This window comes from Palaemon carinicauda, chromosome 42, assembly GCF_036898095.1.
Source record: "Palaemon carinicauda isolate YSFRI2023 chromosome 42, ASM3689809v2, whole genome shotgun sequence".
Classification (NCBI taxonomy): Eukaryota; Metazoa; Arthropoda; class Malacostraca; order Decapoda; family Palaemonidae; genus Palaemon; species Palaemon carinicauda.
In genome coordinates this window covers 61,053,946-61,072,800 of record NC_090766.1, presented here as the reverse complement: position 1 = coordinate 61,072,800, position 18,855 = coordinate 61,053,946, and the positions used below count along the sequence as shown (strand labels likewise).

The 18,855-nt window shown below is 42.6% G+C and overlaps 1 protein-coding gene across 1 annotated transcript in view; it reads right to left on the bottom strand.

Annotated features, from left to right (window-relative positions):
- The window catches only part of LOC137632899 (zinc finger protein 330 homolog), a 74,709-nt gene extending 56,401 nt beyond the window's left edge, over window positions 1-18,308 (bottom strand). The window contains exons 1-3 of the mRNA XM_068364993.1: window positions 18,176-18,308; window positions 8,942-9,073; window positions 2,832-3,002 (exon numbers count right to left, since the gene is read on the bottom strand). Coding sequence (XP_068221094.1) covers window positions 2,832-3,002; window positions 8,942-9,061 — 291 coding nt within the window. The 5' untranslated portion in view covers window positions 9,062-9,073; window positions 18,176-18,308. The remainder of the gene's footprint in view (window positions 1-2,831; window positions 3,003-8,941; window positions 9,074-18,175) is intronic.
- Window positions 18,309-18,855: the final 547 nt, after the last annotated feature.

Genomic DNA, 18,855 nt, shown 5'->3' with positions numbered 1-18,855 from the left:
CCCAATCATATATATCGTTAAAACATATTATTGTTAAAGGAAAAAACTGAAATATTTCCCAAAATGAAAAGTTCCTTTATTAGGATTAAAACCATTAAGTTAAGAAAGAATGAACAAAACGCTAGACACGGTTACTCTTACTGCAATGTGAAACCGTGAAAATTCTTTCTCTATCGTAACGATAGAGTGCAAGTTGAACGTTCTGAACGTCAACAACTGCAGAGACAAAACAAAACGTTAGTTCAACTTTGAAAACAGTACTAGACTATCAAAGAAATTCTTTCAAAGACATTAAAATAGCATAATATGTTAACAGGTAAAACCGAAATGACGGGCTCAATGTTAATTAACTTCGGTACCAAGAAAAGACCGCCTACTATTAGGAAGGTCGAATATAAACAAATATAAAAATTAATTTTAATAAGTTTATAAAAAAAGGAAGTTAATCGAAGAGGCCTATAAGAGGCGGAGAGATATAAAATAAATCTATAACTTTTGTTAAGCAAAATTAAGAAAGAGAGTCTATACTCTCTTAGACACCAACACTTCCGTCTAAGGGAAGGGTCGGCCATTTAAAGGTGAAAGAGAGTTCATACTCTCTTCGTCACCATAATTAATCAAATTAATTCCAAAAGCTAACTAAGCTAATATAGAAGTTTCCAGTAAAATGACAGCCGAAATCAAAGAGAAATACTTCACCAAAGTCGTGAAAATACTCCAAGAACAAAAGCGTATCCCAGAACGTCTTGCCGGAAGCACGACAGAGGAATAATTGAGGAGGTGTCAACAAGAAGTACTTGAGTACCTGGCCACAGGTGGCGCTGGTAAGTACACCCCCTTCTAGTATTGTGATAGCTGGCGTATCCCTCCATAGAATTCTGTCGGGCAACGGAGTTGACAGCTACATGATTATCGGGTAAGTTTAATATTGAAAAATGGGAGTTATGGAAATTGGGCGGTAATCAGTGGGACTTGAGCTACCACAAACACATTTACATAGAGGAGTAACATTACCAATTCTCCAACTAGTGCTAAAAGCTCCTCTTCTTGCTAACTTGCGCAAAATAACAGATAACTTTGGAGCTAAGAAATCTGCTGTCTTTATAAAAAACAAAGGAAAAATACCATTTGGGTCTACACCTCCATAAGCATCAAGGTCCATCAACAGAGCTTTAATCTCACGAGATCGAAAAGCTAAACTAGTTAGTTTAGCCTCAGGAAAACAGGAATGAGGAAGTTCAAGTTTTTCATTACTCTGTTTACTGTCAAAAACATCAGCCAAAAGTGTTGCCTTTTCCTTTGGACAGTGAGTGACTGAGCCATCTGGTTTAAGTAAAGGAGGAACTGTTGCATCTACACCAAAGAGTGCAGATTTAAGGGTAGACCACCATTTATGTTCCTGAGTTGTACCAGAAAGTGTTTCTTTTATGGTTAAATTGTACTCCTTTTCAGTTGAGGCATAAACTCTCTGAGCAAAAGCTCGAAGCCGAGTATAGTTGTTCCAGGTCAAATCTGATCTGTTACCCTTCCAAAGTTGATAGGCCTCCTGCTTCTCCAAAAAAGCACGTCTACAATCATTATTGAACCACGGTTTGTCCTTCACTCGGTACCTTAGCATACGAGAAGAGATACGCCTATCAATTATGTTGACTAGATTCTCATTCAAAGGGACAACAGGATCTACACTATTATATAATTGTGACCAATTCAAGCACAAAAGATCATGTAAAATCCCATTCCAGTCTGCTTGGGATTTCATATAAATTTTACAAGAATATGATATATCAGGGACAGGCTGCTCAGTCTTCACTAATAATGAAATCAAGGCATGATCAGATGTCCCGACTGTATTAGGATCGAGGCTACCAACTCCGTCTTCTGTCTCGCAACCTAATTATCCAAAAGTGACTAGAGTTATAGGAATGTGAGGGTTTTGCAGAGAATAGTCTAAAGTAAATAAAGAATTTGAGGTTCTATGGAAGGATTTTGCATTTGTAATGTGCTGTGTACCATAATAACCCTAACTGAATAGAACAATATTATCTCTAGAACTGACTGGACAAGACACTTAAGGGTTAGCAATTAGGCAGGTAAGATCTGAATTACGACCTTTAAGTGAAGATTTACTAGCCTTCTGATATTTCACAAAAGAAGCTAAAAGAGTTGAGACTTTTTGAAGGTCATCACAGTCAAATGTTAATTTAATTACTGTACTATATTGGAGTACAGAGCAAGAGTATCATTATCGCCCTTCTCCCCACTATAATAAACTAGCCTAGTCTTCCCTGAATTTCTGCATGATTTAATAGAAAGTTTCCTTTTGTACTTTACTTGGAAATTTTAATTTGGCCGGCAACCATATAAACAAATTTTCCATGAGAGGAAAAGCGAGGACTTTGCATTCCTCACAACAGTTATTTAAATCATAAAGAGAATGTGGATGATTATCGCCCAGAATCAATTCCCTTGATCAATCAACGTAGTAGTTACTAGCAAATCAAGAAGACATCTTAAGACAAACTAAAAAGCCTAAATTAAACAATCTGGAGTTTGGGCTGTTGAGAGACCGAATGGAATACAGAGACTACAAAGACGACAGTTCGGGGGCATACCCAAGCATCGGTTTTTACCATTATTCATTGGATCATCTCATTATTTTACTAGACACGTAAGTATTAAAAGTAAAGAAATTGGAAATTTTTTTTAGTATTAGAGGTAAATGCTGATAAAACCAAAATTCCTGAGAGAAATAATATGAACAATTAATAATGAAGAAACATTTCCTGTACAGTACAGAACTTGGCGACTAAAAATATACAGTATATACTTACAACCATACCAAGACCAGTTGTGAAAGTTCCTGGATGCTTAATTACACAATCACCAGTCTTGAGCATGCATTTGACCTTTCCACAATGTGCACACTGCGGTAAACGCTGAACGGACTGGCAAAAATAGCAAAACGCTCTATTCTTCTGTCGTCTCTGACACCTGTCACATTCCTGAAAAATGAGAACCAAAGGTGAAACGATAGTAATATAATAGAACAAGTTCATATCAATAAGCATGAAAATGGAAAGAATTTAGGGCAATAAATATAATTTTATCATGTCTCATATTTATGTAATTCTTTACAAATGCAGTAGATTATTTCTGATACAATGTACTTACATAATTAAATAATGAGCTATACTGTACCTTTTATATAATTATTTTTTCAAACAGTGTTTTTCTTAAACCAAGTATTAGTCACAAACCTTTATGTAATGGGTAATATGGGGCACTTTAATACACTGCTTGCTCCTTTGCCTAAGCCAATCCTAACCATACAGCCTTTTAAATAAGTTTAGCCTGTGCTACCATATCATCGAGTAAATCCAGACTACACTTAACCAAACTAATTGGTACTATATTTGAGCCCTCGGAGGAAGGCCAATGTGCTCCGGTCATATGGAGACGGACGTGGAAACCGACAAACCTTACCTTTAAGGAAGGACCCTCCAAAATCAGACCTTTGTTCTCTGGTCTTGGGTAGTGCCATATTCTCTGTGCTATAACCTTCCACTGTCTTGGATTAGAGTTCTCTTGCTTGAAGGTACACTCAGGCATGCTGTTCTATCTTATTTCTCTTCCTCTTATTTTTTTTTTCATGTTTATAGTTTATATGTGAACGATCTAATTTAATGTTGGTAATGTTCTTGAAATATTTTATTTAGTTTGCTTTTCTTTTTTGATAGTTTATCCATTTCCTTGTTTTGTTACCTCACTGGGCTATTTTTCCCTGTTGGAGTCTTTGGGCTTATAGCATCTTGCTTTTCCAACTAGGGTTATAGCCTAGCTTGCAATAATAATAATGGCTGGTGGAGGGATTCTCTCTCGTAATGGGACTGGACAATTCAAGCTCCAGCCAGAGGAATCCCCCAAAGGAGAGACCAACAGGTGAATGAAGCCTTTCCTGAGGATAGGAAAAAACGACCAAAGTCTGCTGCCACATCGGCGATTCTCCCCGCAAGCAGGAAGATTACTTATCAGTGGTTGTTGGCGGGACTCTACTTTGGAAGGGAAAGTTCCAACACCTGGAGATGAATCTCCAGGCCACGCTCTCTCTTTTTCCCTCAACGAGAGTCTAGCTCAAGTTGAAGGTCGACATTGGGTGTTGTCTGAGAAACATAGCCGAACCTCGAATCTGAGTTCCCCCTCGTGCGTTAGGGAAGCTTTCCTCATCTAGAGGAGATTTAAATAACGATACTGTTCGGACTCTAACCAGAGCCCAAAGGCCGAGTGGTACAGCATGTGCACCTCCCCCCCCCCTTCTTTGATGCATATGAAGGGAACATCAAAGCCAGGGAAGGGCTGAGGAGGTCAATTCTTTGGTAGAGATTCTTGTTTGTCAACCATCTTTTCAGGTCTGTCTCCTGCCTGGATCCTGCTGAGACTAGAGAAAAAGGAGATCCCTCATGCTGCACTGGTTCTAGGGGGCTTCTGGGTCTCAAAGATCTCACCTAGAACCATAGCCTTCCCTTCCTGGGTGGTGGTACTAGCAGTTGACAGCCTATTGATGGCCCTCATGCAGGAGAGGACCTGCCAAAAGGTATATTCCGACTATCGTCTCTCTTGTTCTAAGTGAAAGTTCGGACTAGCTACCCTCGGAAGATTTTCGTCATCCATGTCCAAAAGTTCATCTACCTCCAGGCCTGCATCCAGAGCTTGGGGTAGGTCAGGGTTGTCAACTGGATCATTTGAGGGACCTGCCACAGGGGACCTCCTGTTTGCCTCTGCCAAACGGGCTTCCCTTGGATTTCCTTCACGCAGGGAAGTGTTCCTCCATGATGTTGGAAGGAGGCACTTGTGAAGGTTTAGGGACACCAGTAGCCACCAAAGCCTAAGCTGCAGGAGCCGTAGGTTTTTCCTCTGGTGAAGGTAAGGAAATTGGACGCTGGTCCGGAGTCACTACCTCAATTTCTTGAGGGTTGAAGGGGTGGACAGAGATCTCCCTGGAAGAGCCAATGTCCCTACTCATCCTAGGATGGATGAGATCAGCGTGCGGTGGAGTTAAGCCTCTCATTCTCCTCTTCTGTCTCTTAGTCATGGTTTCCCTCACCTTCACTGGAGTAAAGGGAAGGTTATCCAGATAAGGATCAGAAGGTGGAGGCACCTCATCACTAGATTGAGATGGGAAAGATTGTCTTGCCCCGTCCGGCAAATGTCTCCTTCTAAGGTCAGAACTCTTATGAGACGAACTTGAGTCAGACTCCAAAGGAATTCGAGGAGTAACCCTGACTGGAACAGTCAGGGGCTGTGGCGGTGGAGTGGCCATACCCAAAGACTTATGCAGGACAGTTAGGAAAATACTAACCAATGCAGGAAGCTCAGCACCCGTTGATAAGTCCTGGGCTTCTAGGAGCAACCCTAGAGGGAGCCTGCGTAGACATAGGAGAGAGTCTCTGTGGCAACAGGAGGTGCTCCTTTGTCAAGCGAAGAGGACAGTCCGGGATAATAGGTACAGTACGTTGGCATACCTATTAGAAGGCTCCTTAAACCTTTCTGAGAAGGGTATAGGCCTGCAGCTAGAGGTGGTAGAATCCGAAGGCATTGGTGAGCGTGTCACGGAGGAACGCGTTGGAGAGTGTCGCATGAGCGAACCCTGTGCTAAAGCACCCCAGGCAGCAAAGGGCACTGGATGTGGCTTAGCTGGATGCCTGTCTGCAGAATGTTCTGTCTCAGGATCAGGTTCAGTCTGGGATTGTTTAAGAGAAGAACGGGTTGACGAGCGACGTGCTGATGGACTGCGCGTGCTTACCTCTTCCTCTAGACCTTGATCGTGAACGCAAGATTCGCTATCGTGAACATACTGTTCGTGATTGGGAGCGTCCAGCCCTCGATCATGATCGGCATGAATGTTCCATGTGCCTAGCTCGTGAACGTGAGTGTTGGCCTCGTGATCGTGAATGTTGTCCTCGTGAAGGGAGTCGTCACGAGCGAGAATGTTGCCCTCATGAACGGGAGCTTTGTCCTCAGGAATGTGAGTGTCGTCCTCGTGACCTAAAACGCGATCGCGAGACTTTACCTTGTGAAGAGGAATGCCTCCGAGGAGAGTGTTGAGACCGTTGGTCCCATGAGCGTGAAGCTCTAGAGCAAGAACGCCTTCTGGACGAAGCGCGTTGAGTTCTTGATGACCAACGATCTGTATGATCTTCTGATTGTCGCGAAAAGATGGAGAATCTGTTCCTCGCGCGCCACTGGTGGAAGGAGCGCTGGTCTCTTGAAGATCATCTCCTGCAGGAGGCCGTTGGAGGGGCAAAGGCGAGCGATTGCCTCGTCCACGTGTGGAAGGTCCAGGAGAGGGCGACAGATGTACCTCCAAAGCATAGATGTTGCGGGCTCTGGAGTAGGATCTTTCCTGGTACCACGCTGAAGACATTGAAGAAGCTCTTCCTTCGTAAGGGGTGTAGAAACCCCTAGGGACGGCCACACCTGTAACACATCTACAAGGGAAAACGGCTCCCCGACGGCTGTAGGTGAAGTCGCTCCTCTAGGGGAAGCAACAATTCCCCCAGTGCCCCGGGGTTGCCAAGGAGTTACGCGGTGTGCGCTCCTGCTTGATTAACCCTCTTGATTAACCCTCGGAAGAGCGCGAACGAGAAGGAGCTTTAGCAAGAGGTTTGTGGGTGCGAGAAGAAGAACGCACTTTCCTCGCCCCTGAGGAAGAAAGATCGTGCTTAGCCGCCTTCTTTCTGTGCTGTCCAAACCTCTCCCATTGGGAAGCAGGCCACTCCCCACACTCTTCACAGGGCAAACCCTGCTCGCAGCAATGCCCTCTACACGAAGAACACAGAGAGTGCGGGTCATTATCCACCGAGGATATGAAGGTACCGCACGCAGCAGCCTCGCGCCCAGGACATGTCCTCATGAGGGCGATCACAAGAAGCACAACCACACCTGAAAAGAGAAAGCAAACAATTACCAAGTCAATGGCAGCCTCTGGAGGAGAGAGGACGTCCGCTCTCTACAGGCGAAAAAAAAAAAAAAAAAAAGTGACGCAGTTGATGGCTGTGAGAGTATATACAGTATATAGAGGCAGCAGGGTACCCTCTAGCCAACCCCAGTCTGCCCACTCAAATAGTTAGGCAGGGTTGCCACCTCACACTTAGTCCAATGGCTACCTTCCAGCTTCTCCGAAAGATAATCCACATAAATAACGTAAGGTTTGTTAGTACAGTATAGAAACTAACAGGAGGAAGTGAAATAAGATAGAATAGTGGGCCTAAGTATACCATCAAGCAAGAGAGCTCTATCCCAAGATAGCAGAAGACCATAGTACAGATGCTAAGGTACTACCCAATGCTAGAGAACAATGTTTTGATTTTGGAGTGTCCTCCTAGAAGAGCTGCTTACCATACTTAAAGCGGGGTTTACACGGGCGAGCAGCTCGTTGAGCCTGGCTCGACAACCCTGTGTTTGAATTGATGTTCGACCGTGTAAACGGGCTATTTGGTTGTCGAGCGCGCTCGTCGAGCGGCTCGATGAAAGTCAGGCTCATCTTGACTTTTGTGGGCGGAGCTACATTGTTTGACGAGCGGTGTGAACGTGTGAACGGGTGTCGAGCATCGAACCTCAGTTGTTATTCAAACCTGCTAAAGGAAACATCATCAAAGAAATGCATAATTGCTGCCATTAATGAAAGTAAGAATGAGAAGGAAGTCGTACTTGATTTCATACATGCATATCGAGCTCATCCAGCTTTATGGAAAGTTAAATCAAAAGACTATTCCAATAAAGTAGCCAGAAACAAAGGAATAGCGGACACTCAGTCTTTCATGTGGAGTTATGGCCTTCCTCATAGTAATGAAAGGGCTGACACGATTCGGTAGATCAATGAACGTGTCTTCATCCATGCGCAAATACTTGCGCCAGTCATCAGGCTCTAATTTTAAGGCAACAAGCAAGTTGGTATATGAAAATTTCTCTCTTTTGATCTTTTTTTTTTCCTTCTTAGTGCCACTGCTAAAGCAATGGCTATCAAATCATCCTGGTCGAGAGACATGTTGACGTTGTTTTAGCACGAAGCACACTGAGGCTCGATGTACTGTCTGAAAGCTCTTCGAGCCGTTCTACAAGTAGGTTCGACAACCGGGCTCGACGAGCTGCTCGGCCGTGTAAACCCCGCTTAAGAATCTCTCCTACCCTTACCAAGAGGAAGGTAGCCACTGAAATTTAGTGTAATAGTTAACCCCTTGCGCAAAGAATTGTTTGATAATCTGTGTTGTCAGGTGTATGAGGACTGAGGAGAATGTGGAAAGAATAGGCCTGACTATTCAGTGTGTGTAGGCAAAGGAAAAATTAGCCATAACCAGAGAGGTACTGTCTGGTCAGTCAAAGGACCCAATAACTCTCAAGCAGATGTATCTCAACGGGTAGTTTCATCTGTCACCGAAATATATCTCCACTGTAAAGAGCAGAACGGTTTGTATATAGTGCCAGCACAAGTAGGGTTTGTATTTTGTGCAAGAGTAGATGGTATTATGTGGTCTTTAAATAACCTTCAGTAACATAGGAAGTTGAATTGTGATAAGTACTCAATATTATAACCTAGATTAGTGAATACTGTAAGAGGATGAGTATTGTATGCCATGAACTAATATCTATTATTTTGTATTTCAAGCATCTAAAATAGCTAATGACAGCTATGGCATTGTGAATAGCGACAACCTCTGAATAAAGTAACTCACCAGAGTACAGTATTAAACTTGAGACTTAATCCTTCACCTGATGTCCAATTTGAACAGCGAAGCATCAGTAAAATAAGAGGGCTGCCTAATTTACATTTAAAGTAATCATCAATCAAAGTGTTATATTTTCCTTTAAAAAATAGCTAATCTTAATAAAAATCAGTGATAATGCCAGCTAACTAGTGTCTAAATTCAAATCTATTCTAGCTTACCATAACAGAATTACAAGGCATGTCTGCTAATGGGCGATCACCCCTAGCTTTTCTCAGTTCCTTCTGCCTTGCCTTTTGCCTCTCGGCCTTCTTCCTCTGACCTGTTTTCTTCTTGGGCATGGTGATCTAATGCTGCAAGAAATAGATCATATAATAAGACAGATATAATATGATTTCCTGGAATGAAAACTTCACCGATATTATGTCGAAGACAAAAAATTGTAAATGATAGTCAAACTTAGGCATAGTGTAGTTCCTTTAGCATGGAAGTACAGTATTAGGCATATAATTAATTACATTAAAAATATCTAACAAAAAATCTTCAAATTGAGTTATATGTTGTATTACAACAAGAAGACAAGACAGAATATTTAATCATATACAGTAGTACAGTACTTTTAAAACTACATTAGGTGATGAAAACCTTCAACATATGAAACAGTATATATCACGAGTACAGTAGAATCAATAAGTAAACAAAGAATTATCAATAGTATTCATAGTTTTCTTCATAGGACTTTACTTAACCCTTTTACGGTTATTTCAGCAACTACTATAGCTATACAATTATTTTTCTTAATTTCTATAAAGATTAATAAATTTCCTATTTATTTACATAACATTTTAAATATTTTGTAAAATTATCATACAAATTAATATAAACTAAAAACAAAGAATACCACAAACAGATTACATTTTATGGGACTGAGGGGACTAAATATACCTAGAAAAAAAATATTTGGGATATACTAAACCCTCGGTTATACGGTATTCCCATTAAAGGACGAGCGTTTGTATTTGTGTAGAAACATATGCAAATTGATAAGAAATTTGTGATTTGTTCCTATACATAATACAAACCTTCAACCTTTAATACAAAACACATCTATAGGAGGGCAGAAGCCCCTATATTATAACCCAACTGGCTAGTTTATTGACCTGGGAATTGTCAATGTACGTTGATCCTGTAAAAGGAGCAAAAGTCATGACTGTTAACCTCTTAACTACGTGTGCATAGGGATGTTACGGTTATTAGGTTAAGCCTCCACTAGGGACTAGTAGACAGTCTAGAAGAAATCTATATCCTTCCAGATAAGTGTGTCTGAATGTATAGACATTGAGAAATGGGTATACATACTGTACATTCCATCCATCTTTCCTCTCATTCAAAAGGATGGGGGGAGAAACTTCAATTCAAATAAAAGTAAAGAATAGGTACTATGTTGAGTACCTTACCAGCATCGATCCTCCACTCCAGTTCTACAACATGACTTCTAAACAAAATTAGATGTCACTTAGTTTCTCACCGTGAGCAAGAGACGTTGAGGGTGCGTTTCGAGATCAGGAGAAGATCTGCTCTTTTAGTTGTATTAGGTCCTCGAGGGAGGAATCCTGGGACCGAAAGAAGCTGCTCGTCCCATAGAGAACTGTATTACCACACTACGGGTAAATCGGTTCAAAGTCTGTAGAGAGCAACGAATGGAGGAGATGCTCGATGGACGAGCAAAGGTCTTCCGTTGCCTAAGCTTAAGAGCGTGATTTCCTTCAATGGCAATTTTGAGTGCATAACTGGAATATCAGCCTCGAGAAGAGAAAACGGACTTCACAACCCCCACCACAGAGCATCTAGTTGTAAAGGAAGTCCGTAATGGGTTGTATGAAGTCGTAGATGTGCCACTTGATGTGACCTGGCTTTACGGCAAGGCAAGTTTTGCCAACGAGGCTAGACCGATGCGCTAGTTGAGTCTCTCAATGAGACAAGTCCGACAACAATTTTGTACGGAGAAAATTGCTCGCAAAAGGGAATCCAACAGGTGACTGCAGTCCTTCTCCTGCAGAAAGATCAATACCTGTCATTGATATTCATTCCGCTTCCCAAAGGAAGACCTCTAAAACAGAGGCTGTAGGAGGAAAAACTCTGGCAGAAAGGGTGGATTCTATAAAATCCAAACCCGTGTACAGGATATCCCGAAGGAGCAGGAAGTGTTTCCCGCGAACGGGAAGCCAACGAATCACTATCATTCCATAGATAGTTTCCTTTGGGAAGAGGATGCCTACTAGGGGATTAAGAGACAATATCATTTGTGCTATGATCCTAGTCCTAAGGACATGTGGCCTCCCCCCCTTTTCTTTGAGGCCTCTATAGGAAACGTCAAATACAAGAAGATCAAGGAGATAGACTCCCTGGGAGATTCTTGTCTGGCAGCTTTTTATCAGGACCGTTTCTTGCTCAGGCCATGTAGAGAACCAAGGGAAAGACGATCGTTAGTGCCGAAGGCCTTGGAACCCGGCTAGTCCTTCAAAAGTCGCATTCATGGGACTGATGCAGTCTTGTCGAACCTGTGGAAGTTTCTACAGGCTAATGACCCAGTCTACAGTTACTCGTATTGGATATGACCTTCGTGTCTTTCCTTCCATTACTCTAATTTTCAGATTGAGGTAAACTGAGGGAGATGTCTCGCAGGAGTTCAAGACTTTTAGGATCAGTCAGTAGTCTGAGGTCTTCAAGATGAGGGGCGATCGTATACACGAAATTATGGGCTAACTGATTACTGTAATCTCAAAACCTTCCTTCGCATTGCAATGTTTGAAGGTTAAGCTCGGTGGAATCCTGGCGTACCGTGTCTTCCTATGAGATCAGATGTTCCAATCATGAGGAAGAAGAGAGAGATCGCTTCCCATTTCCCAAAGGAAGATGGAAGATACAAGAGAGTATCTTTTGTAGCTAAATTTTTGTAGCTGAATATTTCAAGCTCGTGGGAGGGGTTCTCCCATGAGGAAGGAATAAATTATTTCCCAACCAATCCGGCCTAAGGAAGAGCTCTGGTTACAGGAGAAAGTCATCGGCCGACTTCATGAATAAGAGTGAGTTTCATGAAGTGTAGGATAAAAATTTTTTCCCTGGAACAGATTACTGATGGAGGTTAAATGTGTTCCCACTAAGGTTCGAGGCCATAAGAGCCATCAGAGATTGTGAGAACACAAAATTCCAACAACCTCTGTTATTCTCGTCAGTCACCCCTATAGGCTGACCCGAATCGTAGCTAGTAAATTGCTATAGCTGTTGCTTAGACAGCACTGAAATTCATTCTCTAAGAGGGGTAGAATGGCGGTAACCCCCTGCGGTTGTCTGCCCCGCTGGATGGGGGGGAGAACAGATTCAAGGGATCTGCCACCCCTACCACATCCACGACCTGATTTGCTTCAAGAGACTACATAACTAGCGTAGTCCCTATTCAAGCAAAGTCGGCGGACAACAATGGAGAAGGTAGCAATCCAAAGCAGCAGCCTGGTTCCTGAGGGAATTTGCTCGTAAGCCTTCCTGTAGTATGAACGAAGTGTAAGTGAAAACACGTACGTCCGTGAGGGATGAATTCCCGTGAGTGTGAGGGATTTAATCCATAATCCTGGCCACCTTAATGCGGATCCCTCTGATCATTCGGGAATCCAAGAAACCCTGTTTGCAACACACAAACAAGAACCAAAAAAGAGCGAGGGGCACTGAGCTTTGCGCTAGAGTATTATCCCCGTCGTTGAAGAAGAGTGTGGTTTTAGGTTCCCAGAAGGAAAAAAAATGTGTTAAAACTCTATCAACTCTACCAGATCTAAGTAGTGTAAGCTCAAGAGCGAGGAGAGACGATCCATGCTGTCTAGAAGAGAGTGCTCTCTTGAGCACCTCCCTCTCATGGAAGTGGTTGCTGATTTAGAAGCCTAGAGTGTAGCAGGCTTACTAGTGATCACTAGCCTCTGACCAGTGAATGTCAAGCAAGCGAACGACGAACTACCGTCGTAGGAGACAATAAACGACTAGCAGTCAAACATTAAAACAATGAACGGAGCTATTAACATCCAACCAGCGATCATCTAGCTGTTGAAAAATGGCATTTGGCAGCTGATGAATTGGAGATCTGGTAAATCCAAGATCTACCGAATCGGAGCACAAGTGACCAGCAAGCTGGGAATCGGCGATCGGCATGGCTATCAGCGAGCTTAGAGCTCACGCTATGTCAGCTGGTGATCAGAGCTGTAGGTAGGTACTTGAGGATCGGAGATCGTATCTTGAAGATCGGGGATCGGTGATCTTCCAGTGGTTGACGATCGGCGTTGGCAATTGGCAACTAACTCGTTGGCGATCGGTGATCAGTGTTAAATAATCGACACAATTATGATTAGTGATCTAACGATCGCTGAACTAGAATTGGCGATCAGTATGGCGATGATCAGGATAGTCTCGGTCATGATTGTGATCATGGTCACGAGTGCCTCGTTCTAGGTGGTGAGTGTCTCATGTGAGATTGTGAACATCCCGCTCTTGAGTGTGAGTGTCTCCCACAGGAGCGCGAGTGTCTTGTACAAGAGCTCAAGCGTCTTGCTCGTGAGCATGAGCACCTCACATGAGAGTGTGAGCATCTTACTCATGAGTGCATGGCCTTCAACTAGAGCGTCAACGTCTCGCACAAAATCGTGAGTCTCGCATGAAAGTGTGAGTGCCTCGCTGGAGAGCATGAGCGTCTAGTTCATGAGCGCTAGCATCTAGTTTGTGATTGTGAGCATTTAGCTCGTGATCGTAAGCGTCCAGAGCTTGTGCTTGTGAGAGTCTATCTTGTGAGTGTCTAGATCATGATCATAAGCGTCTAGCTTGTGAGCGTCAAGTTCTTGATCGTGGACTTCGATGTCAGGATGCCAGAGAACTTCAAATCAACCAATCAATCTTGATCGTGGGCGTCTAGCTTGTGATCGTGAGCATCTAGCTCGTGATCGTGAGCATCTAGCTCGTGATCGTGAGCATCTAGCTCGTGATCGTGAGCATCTAGCTCATGATCGTGATCGTGTAGTTCATGATTGAGAGCGTGTAGCTTGTGACCGTGAGCGTGTAGCTCATGATTGCGAGTGTTTAGCACGTGATTGTGATCGTGTAGTTCATGATGGAGAGCGTGTAGCTCGTGATCGTGAGCGTGTAATTCATGATTGTGAGTGTTTAGCTCATGATCCTGAGCATTCAATTCGTAATTGTGAGCATCAGCTCATGATATTTAGTGTTTAGTATTTGAACATGAGCGTCTGGCCGGATCATGAACGTCTAGTTCGTGATCATTATCGTCTGGCTTGTGGTGGTTATCGTGAGCATCTAGCTCATGCTTATGATCGTAAGCGTCTAGCTCGTGACCGTAAGCGTCTACTGTATCTCGTAATCGTGAGCATCTACCTCGTGATCGTGTGCTTATAGCTCGTGAGGATTTAGCTCGTGATCATGAGCGTCCTGCTTGTGATCGTGAGCGAATGTTTATCTTGTGATCACAAACTTATAGCTTGTGATTGAGCCTATAGCTCTTGATCATGGGCGTTTAGTTCTTGATAGCGAGCGTCTAGCCTGGGATCACAGGCTTATAGCTCGTGATCGTGAGCGTCTCGCTCGTGATCATGAGTGTTCTCAAGGGTCGTGTAGAGACTCTCCCTCAGAAAGGAAAGTTTTCATGCCTGGAGGCGAACCTCCGAGAAGCACCCTGTTTCAATTCAACGAGCTTTACCTCAAGTTGAAGGTTAACATAAAGTGGTACTTGAGAAAAAGCCAAGGCTCGTTTCTGAGTTTTCCCCAAAGGGATTTCCTGAACAAAGGATGGGAATCTTGCCGGAGTATGTAATCCACTGAAGGGGAGACCGAACAGGTAATCGTCTTCAAGAAGAAGAGCATTGAGATCATGATAACCTTTGATCTCATGATCGTGAATGTCTTTCAGAAGAAAAGCGTCAAGATCGTAAGTAACCTTCGATCTCTGTAGCGATTATTGATCGTCAAGAACGACGCCCTGACGGCTGTCGAAAAAACATTGGATTGTTGTGAACGACTTCCTTACCGACCAGGAAGACGAGGTGATGAGTCTCGCCCCTGTGATCGTTGAACAGAATAAATTCTGATCTCATTATTGGATGGTCGCAAACGACATCCTGACCGACCAGGAAGACGAGGTGATGAGTCTTGCCCCTGTGATCGTTAAGGAGAAAATAATCGATCGTTCTGGCAATTGGTGAGCAGGTCAAGGATTTACGAACGTCCGTAGACTCAGAATCCTCAACAGGCGGGACTTGCATATGCGGGCTGGAATGTTGCCTGCAGGGAAAGACAGAGAAATTACAGATTGTTGGGAGATGACGAGATCGACAGATGGTGAGATGACTCGTCAGCAGGAGTTGACGGAAGGGCGAACGGGAGGCGGACCTCATAGACAGCTAAGACATCAGCCGCAGCCGCAGCTGCTGTAGTTGATTTCGCACCCCGATGTTGTCTATAAGGGGTGAAGAAGAAACAGAGAAAGTATGAATAATTCTTCTCTTCTGGGGAAGAAGAAAAACCTATCCTGCGGACAGGAGAGGTTACCCCAAAGAGGAGTTGTCAGCGAAGAGGATTCCTTCCGATAAACTCGTGGGGACAAACAACATGGACATCTGAAAACTGCCACACTACTATGTAATGGAGCGTCCGGGGAAAAACACAGTCACATCAGTAAGAGATAAAGGATGAGCGTCAGGGGAAAAACAGTCACATCTGTAAGAGAAAAAGGATAAGCGTAAAGCAATAGTGAGCCTTGAAAGGAGAGAGCGGAGACATCAGTTTCTACCAGCCAAAGGCAAAAATTTACGTAGTTCACAGTCTGAGAGTAAATATAGATGGCTGGGTACCCCCTAGCAATCCCCTGCCTACCCACTCAAGCGGTTAGGCAGGGTTGCCACCTCGCATTTTAAATCTAATGGCTACCTTCCAGCTCCGCCGAAAGTATATCCACATAAATAACGAAAGGTTTGTTAGTATGGGAACAAATGTAAAATACTTTAAATTTGTCATATGTAAGTTCTTTCGCCTTAATAGGTGAACGTGTAAAAGTCGTAGCTCGTACGCATGCAAGAGAATGTGATGGAGATGAACAATATTGCTCGTGCCTGTGATCATGCGCGTTAGCAAATGTTGCTCATGCTGGTGATCTTGCAAGTGTATCATGTTCTTTAAGGATTGGTGATCGTGAGCACTGAGACAATGTTTTTGAGGTAGTTGGTTTCGCCTTCTCAGGAAATTGTCTATCCTCAGGATATCATGGCATTGACAAGGTATGTTGAAGTGATTGTACTTGTAGAGACTGACAAGGTATGTTGAAGTGATTGTACTTGTAGAGACAATCTTGTGAAGCCAAGTAATAAGAAATGCATAAAATGATAGTGAGTGCAGTGAATCCTGATCATGCCATAGGATGTGATCATGATTGTTTAGATGCTTGTGGGCACTGGAAGCCATGATGAGACTGTGTTTGGAACGACGATCGTTGACTTTCCGAAGACCTCTGACGTTTCCATGATTGTCGTCATGGCTTGTGTTCCCATGATTTCTTTGTACAAGCCTACTTGGCTCGTGGAGGGGTAGAAACTCCTTCAGACATCATGGACAAAATTTCTCAATGAGTGGAGAAGGATTTGTTTTTCGTCTGTGACAGAAGCCCAAACGTGCTCGACAAGAGAAGTCTTTGGGACATTTCTAGGTGATCGTGTTTATCTAGAATTGATGTTCATGAACGTGGCAAAGCTATGGAAGAACATACGGGTGGCCCCACTGGCAATAAGGATACAGTAAGGAATGTTAGAATAAATTTGTACTATATATCTAAATTTTACACTTTACGCACTCTAGATCAGATTACGATACAAGGGTTCTGTCCCCTGTCCTGGGGTTGCAAATCATGAATAGGTAGCACCCGGCACCATAGGTTAGATAAGTAACATAAAGGGGCATCATCCACATGTCTAGATCTATGACTTACAGTACTCTAGGTTTTGTTAAGTTATGGTAGGGTCCGTGGTGAACAATACAACACAGGTAGGGTAGGCTCTGAAATATTAGGTTAGAATAGAGAAGGTAAAGTTAGGATGGAATGTGTCAATGTAATTTGCCTAGTGCATAATAATGACTTGTCATTACAGTAAGTCACCTAATACAGTGACATTAGGCCCTTTGTGTCAATAGGCGTAGGAGATGAAGATAATGAATAGATGCACTACATGATTTTTCAACTTCTTAACTTTTAGTTTAAGTGTCTTAGACAATTTTCATTGATGCAGTTTTAGGTTTCCCCCAATAATAAAATCCCCATTTTCCTAGCGGGGTCCCACCAAAATTGTGTTTAGCACTGGATAAACCCATAGTTTTACAATACTGGGAAGAAAGGCATATAGTATAGACAAGATCACTAGCAAGAAATTTACATAGTTTAAGGATCTAGATATCTCAGTATTACTACCCTGTCAATCTTTGGTATGATTCAATTGAATTTGACACTCGGCGATGTATTTTCAATAATGATCATCAGAACATGACTTCAGCTCATAAAACACAAAGTTATAAACTAGAATTTCAAAGCTATAATAATACCAATGATTAACTGTGTATGTATGATGACGGGCAACTAAGAATAGGGCAGTGTAAGGGGAGGTCACAGGAGCCCCCGTTAGGTAGGAACTAAGAATGCAGCCAGTTCCTCCCTTGTGGATTAAAAAAGGACATCAACTAACCTCAACTCTCCCCTCTTAACCTAACCTACAACCCGTGTCCTTACCTCCTGCGACCCCCCTTAAACTGCCGTATTCTAAGTTAGCCATAATCAGACATGCAGGTGGCCGCTATCATACATACACCCATGGCAATGTAAAGGGAGTTGCAGGGGTCCGTAGAGACACAACTTGTAGGTTAGGTTACGTTAGGTGGTGTTCTTGTATAGAGGTTTTGCAGAACAGAGTTTTCTGTAGTACAGCAGCCTCATTTTACAATACGGATAGAACAATTCCCGTTTTCTATGAATGCAAGAGGACCTGGCCGCTGATCTACAAAGGCTCCTGATTGGCTGTTTATCCTGGCCCTACCGGTAGTTGTGTATCCTCCACATGAAATGCTAGGACAACATGCATTTGACAACGCCGATTACTCTATAAAATTCTCTAAATATTTACTAAAGGCTGTAAATGCAAAAATAAATCTCGTAATTCGAGCAGGACCCAGAAAAGTCCTCATAGTATAACAAATAAAATAAAGGAACAATAATAACACAACATAACCTACGGTAGGTAACTTCCCCTAGCCTATTATCATTATTCTAAACCAGAAAAAGTTGCTAAAATTTCTCTGAAATGTATTGAATAAAAAGTACCAATGACTAAATTTCTTTTTTTTCAAAATTTCTCAAAAACTTCACTTGCCTTATGACTTTCAATTACGCACAGACCCTCGGGAGGTGGGGGGGATTTCGGAAGGGGACCTCGATTGTTATGCTATTCTTCTTCTTCTTCTTTCTTGGTCGGGTGGATGAAGGGAAGAGATGAAGAAACTGCTAGAAATCCTAAATAAAAATTTCTTTTTGTATTTTTTATTCAATAAAACCAAAGTCACACACATACTCTCATAAAAACATACTCATACTCACACCTCACACATCTCTCTCTCTCTCTCTCTCTCTCTCTCTCTCTCTCTCTCTCTCTCTCTCTCTCTCTCTCTCTCTCTCTATATATATATATATATATATATATATATATATATATATATATATATATATATATATAACATTTAAGAACAAGAAATGAACAAGGCTAGGACATATAATGATAATGATAGATAGTTGATGGACATTAAGAATAACAGAATGGGTCCCCCTAAAGATTGCAAAAGAAGCAGAGGAAGGAAGAGAAGATGCGGATTGGCGAACTAAAAAATGATGCCTTTGTGGACTGGCAAAGAAAGACCACAAACAGACGTGAATGGAAGGCCATGTCTGGGGCCTTTGTTCTATAGTGGAATAGAAATGGCTGATGATGATGATATCTTTAGATATGGTGGCTCTAAGGGAGAAAATAATGTATGCTCTGCTGCCGAGTCATGGATA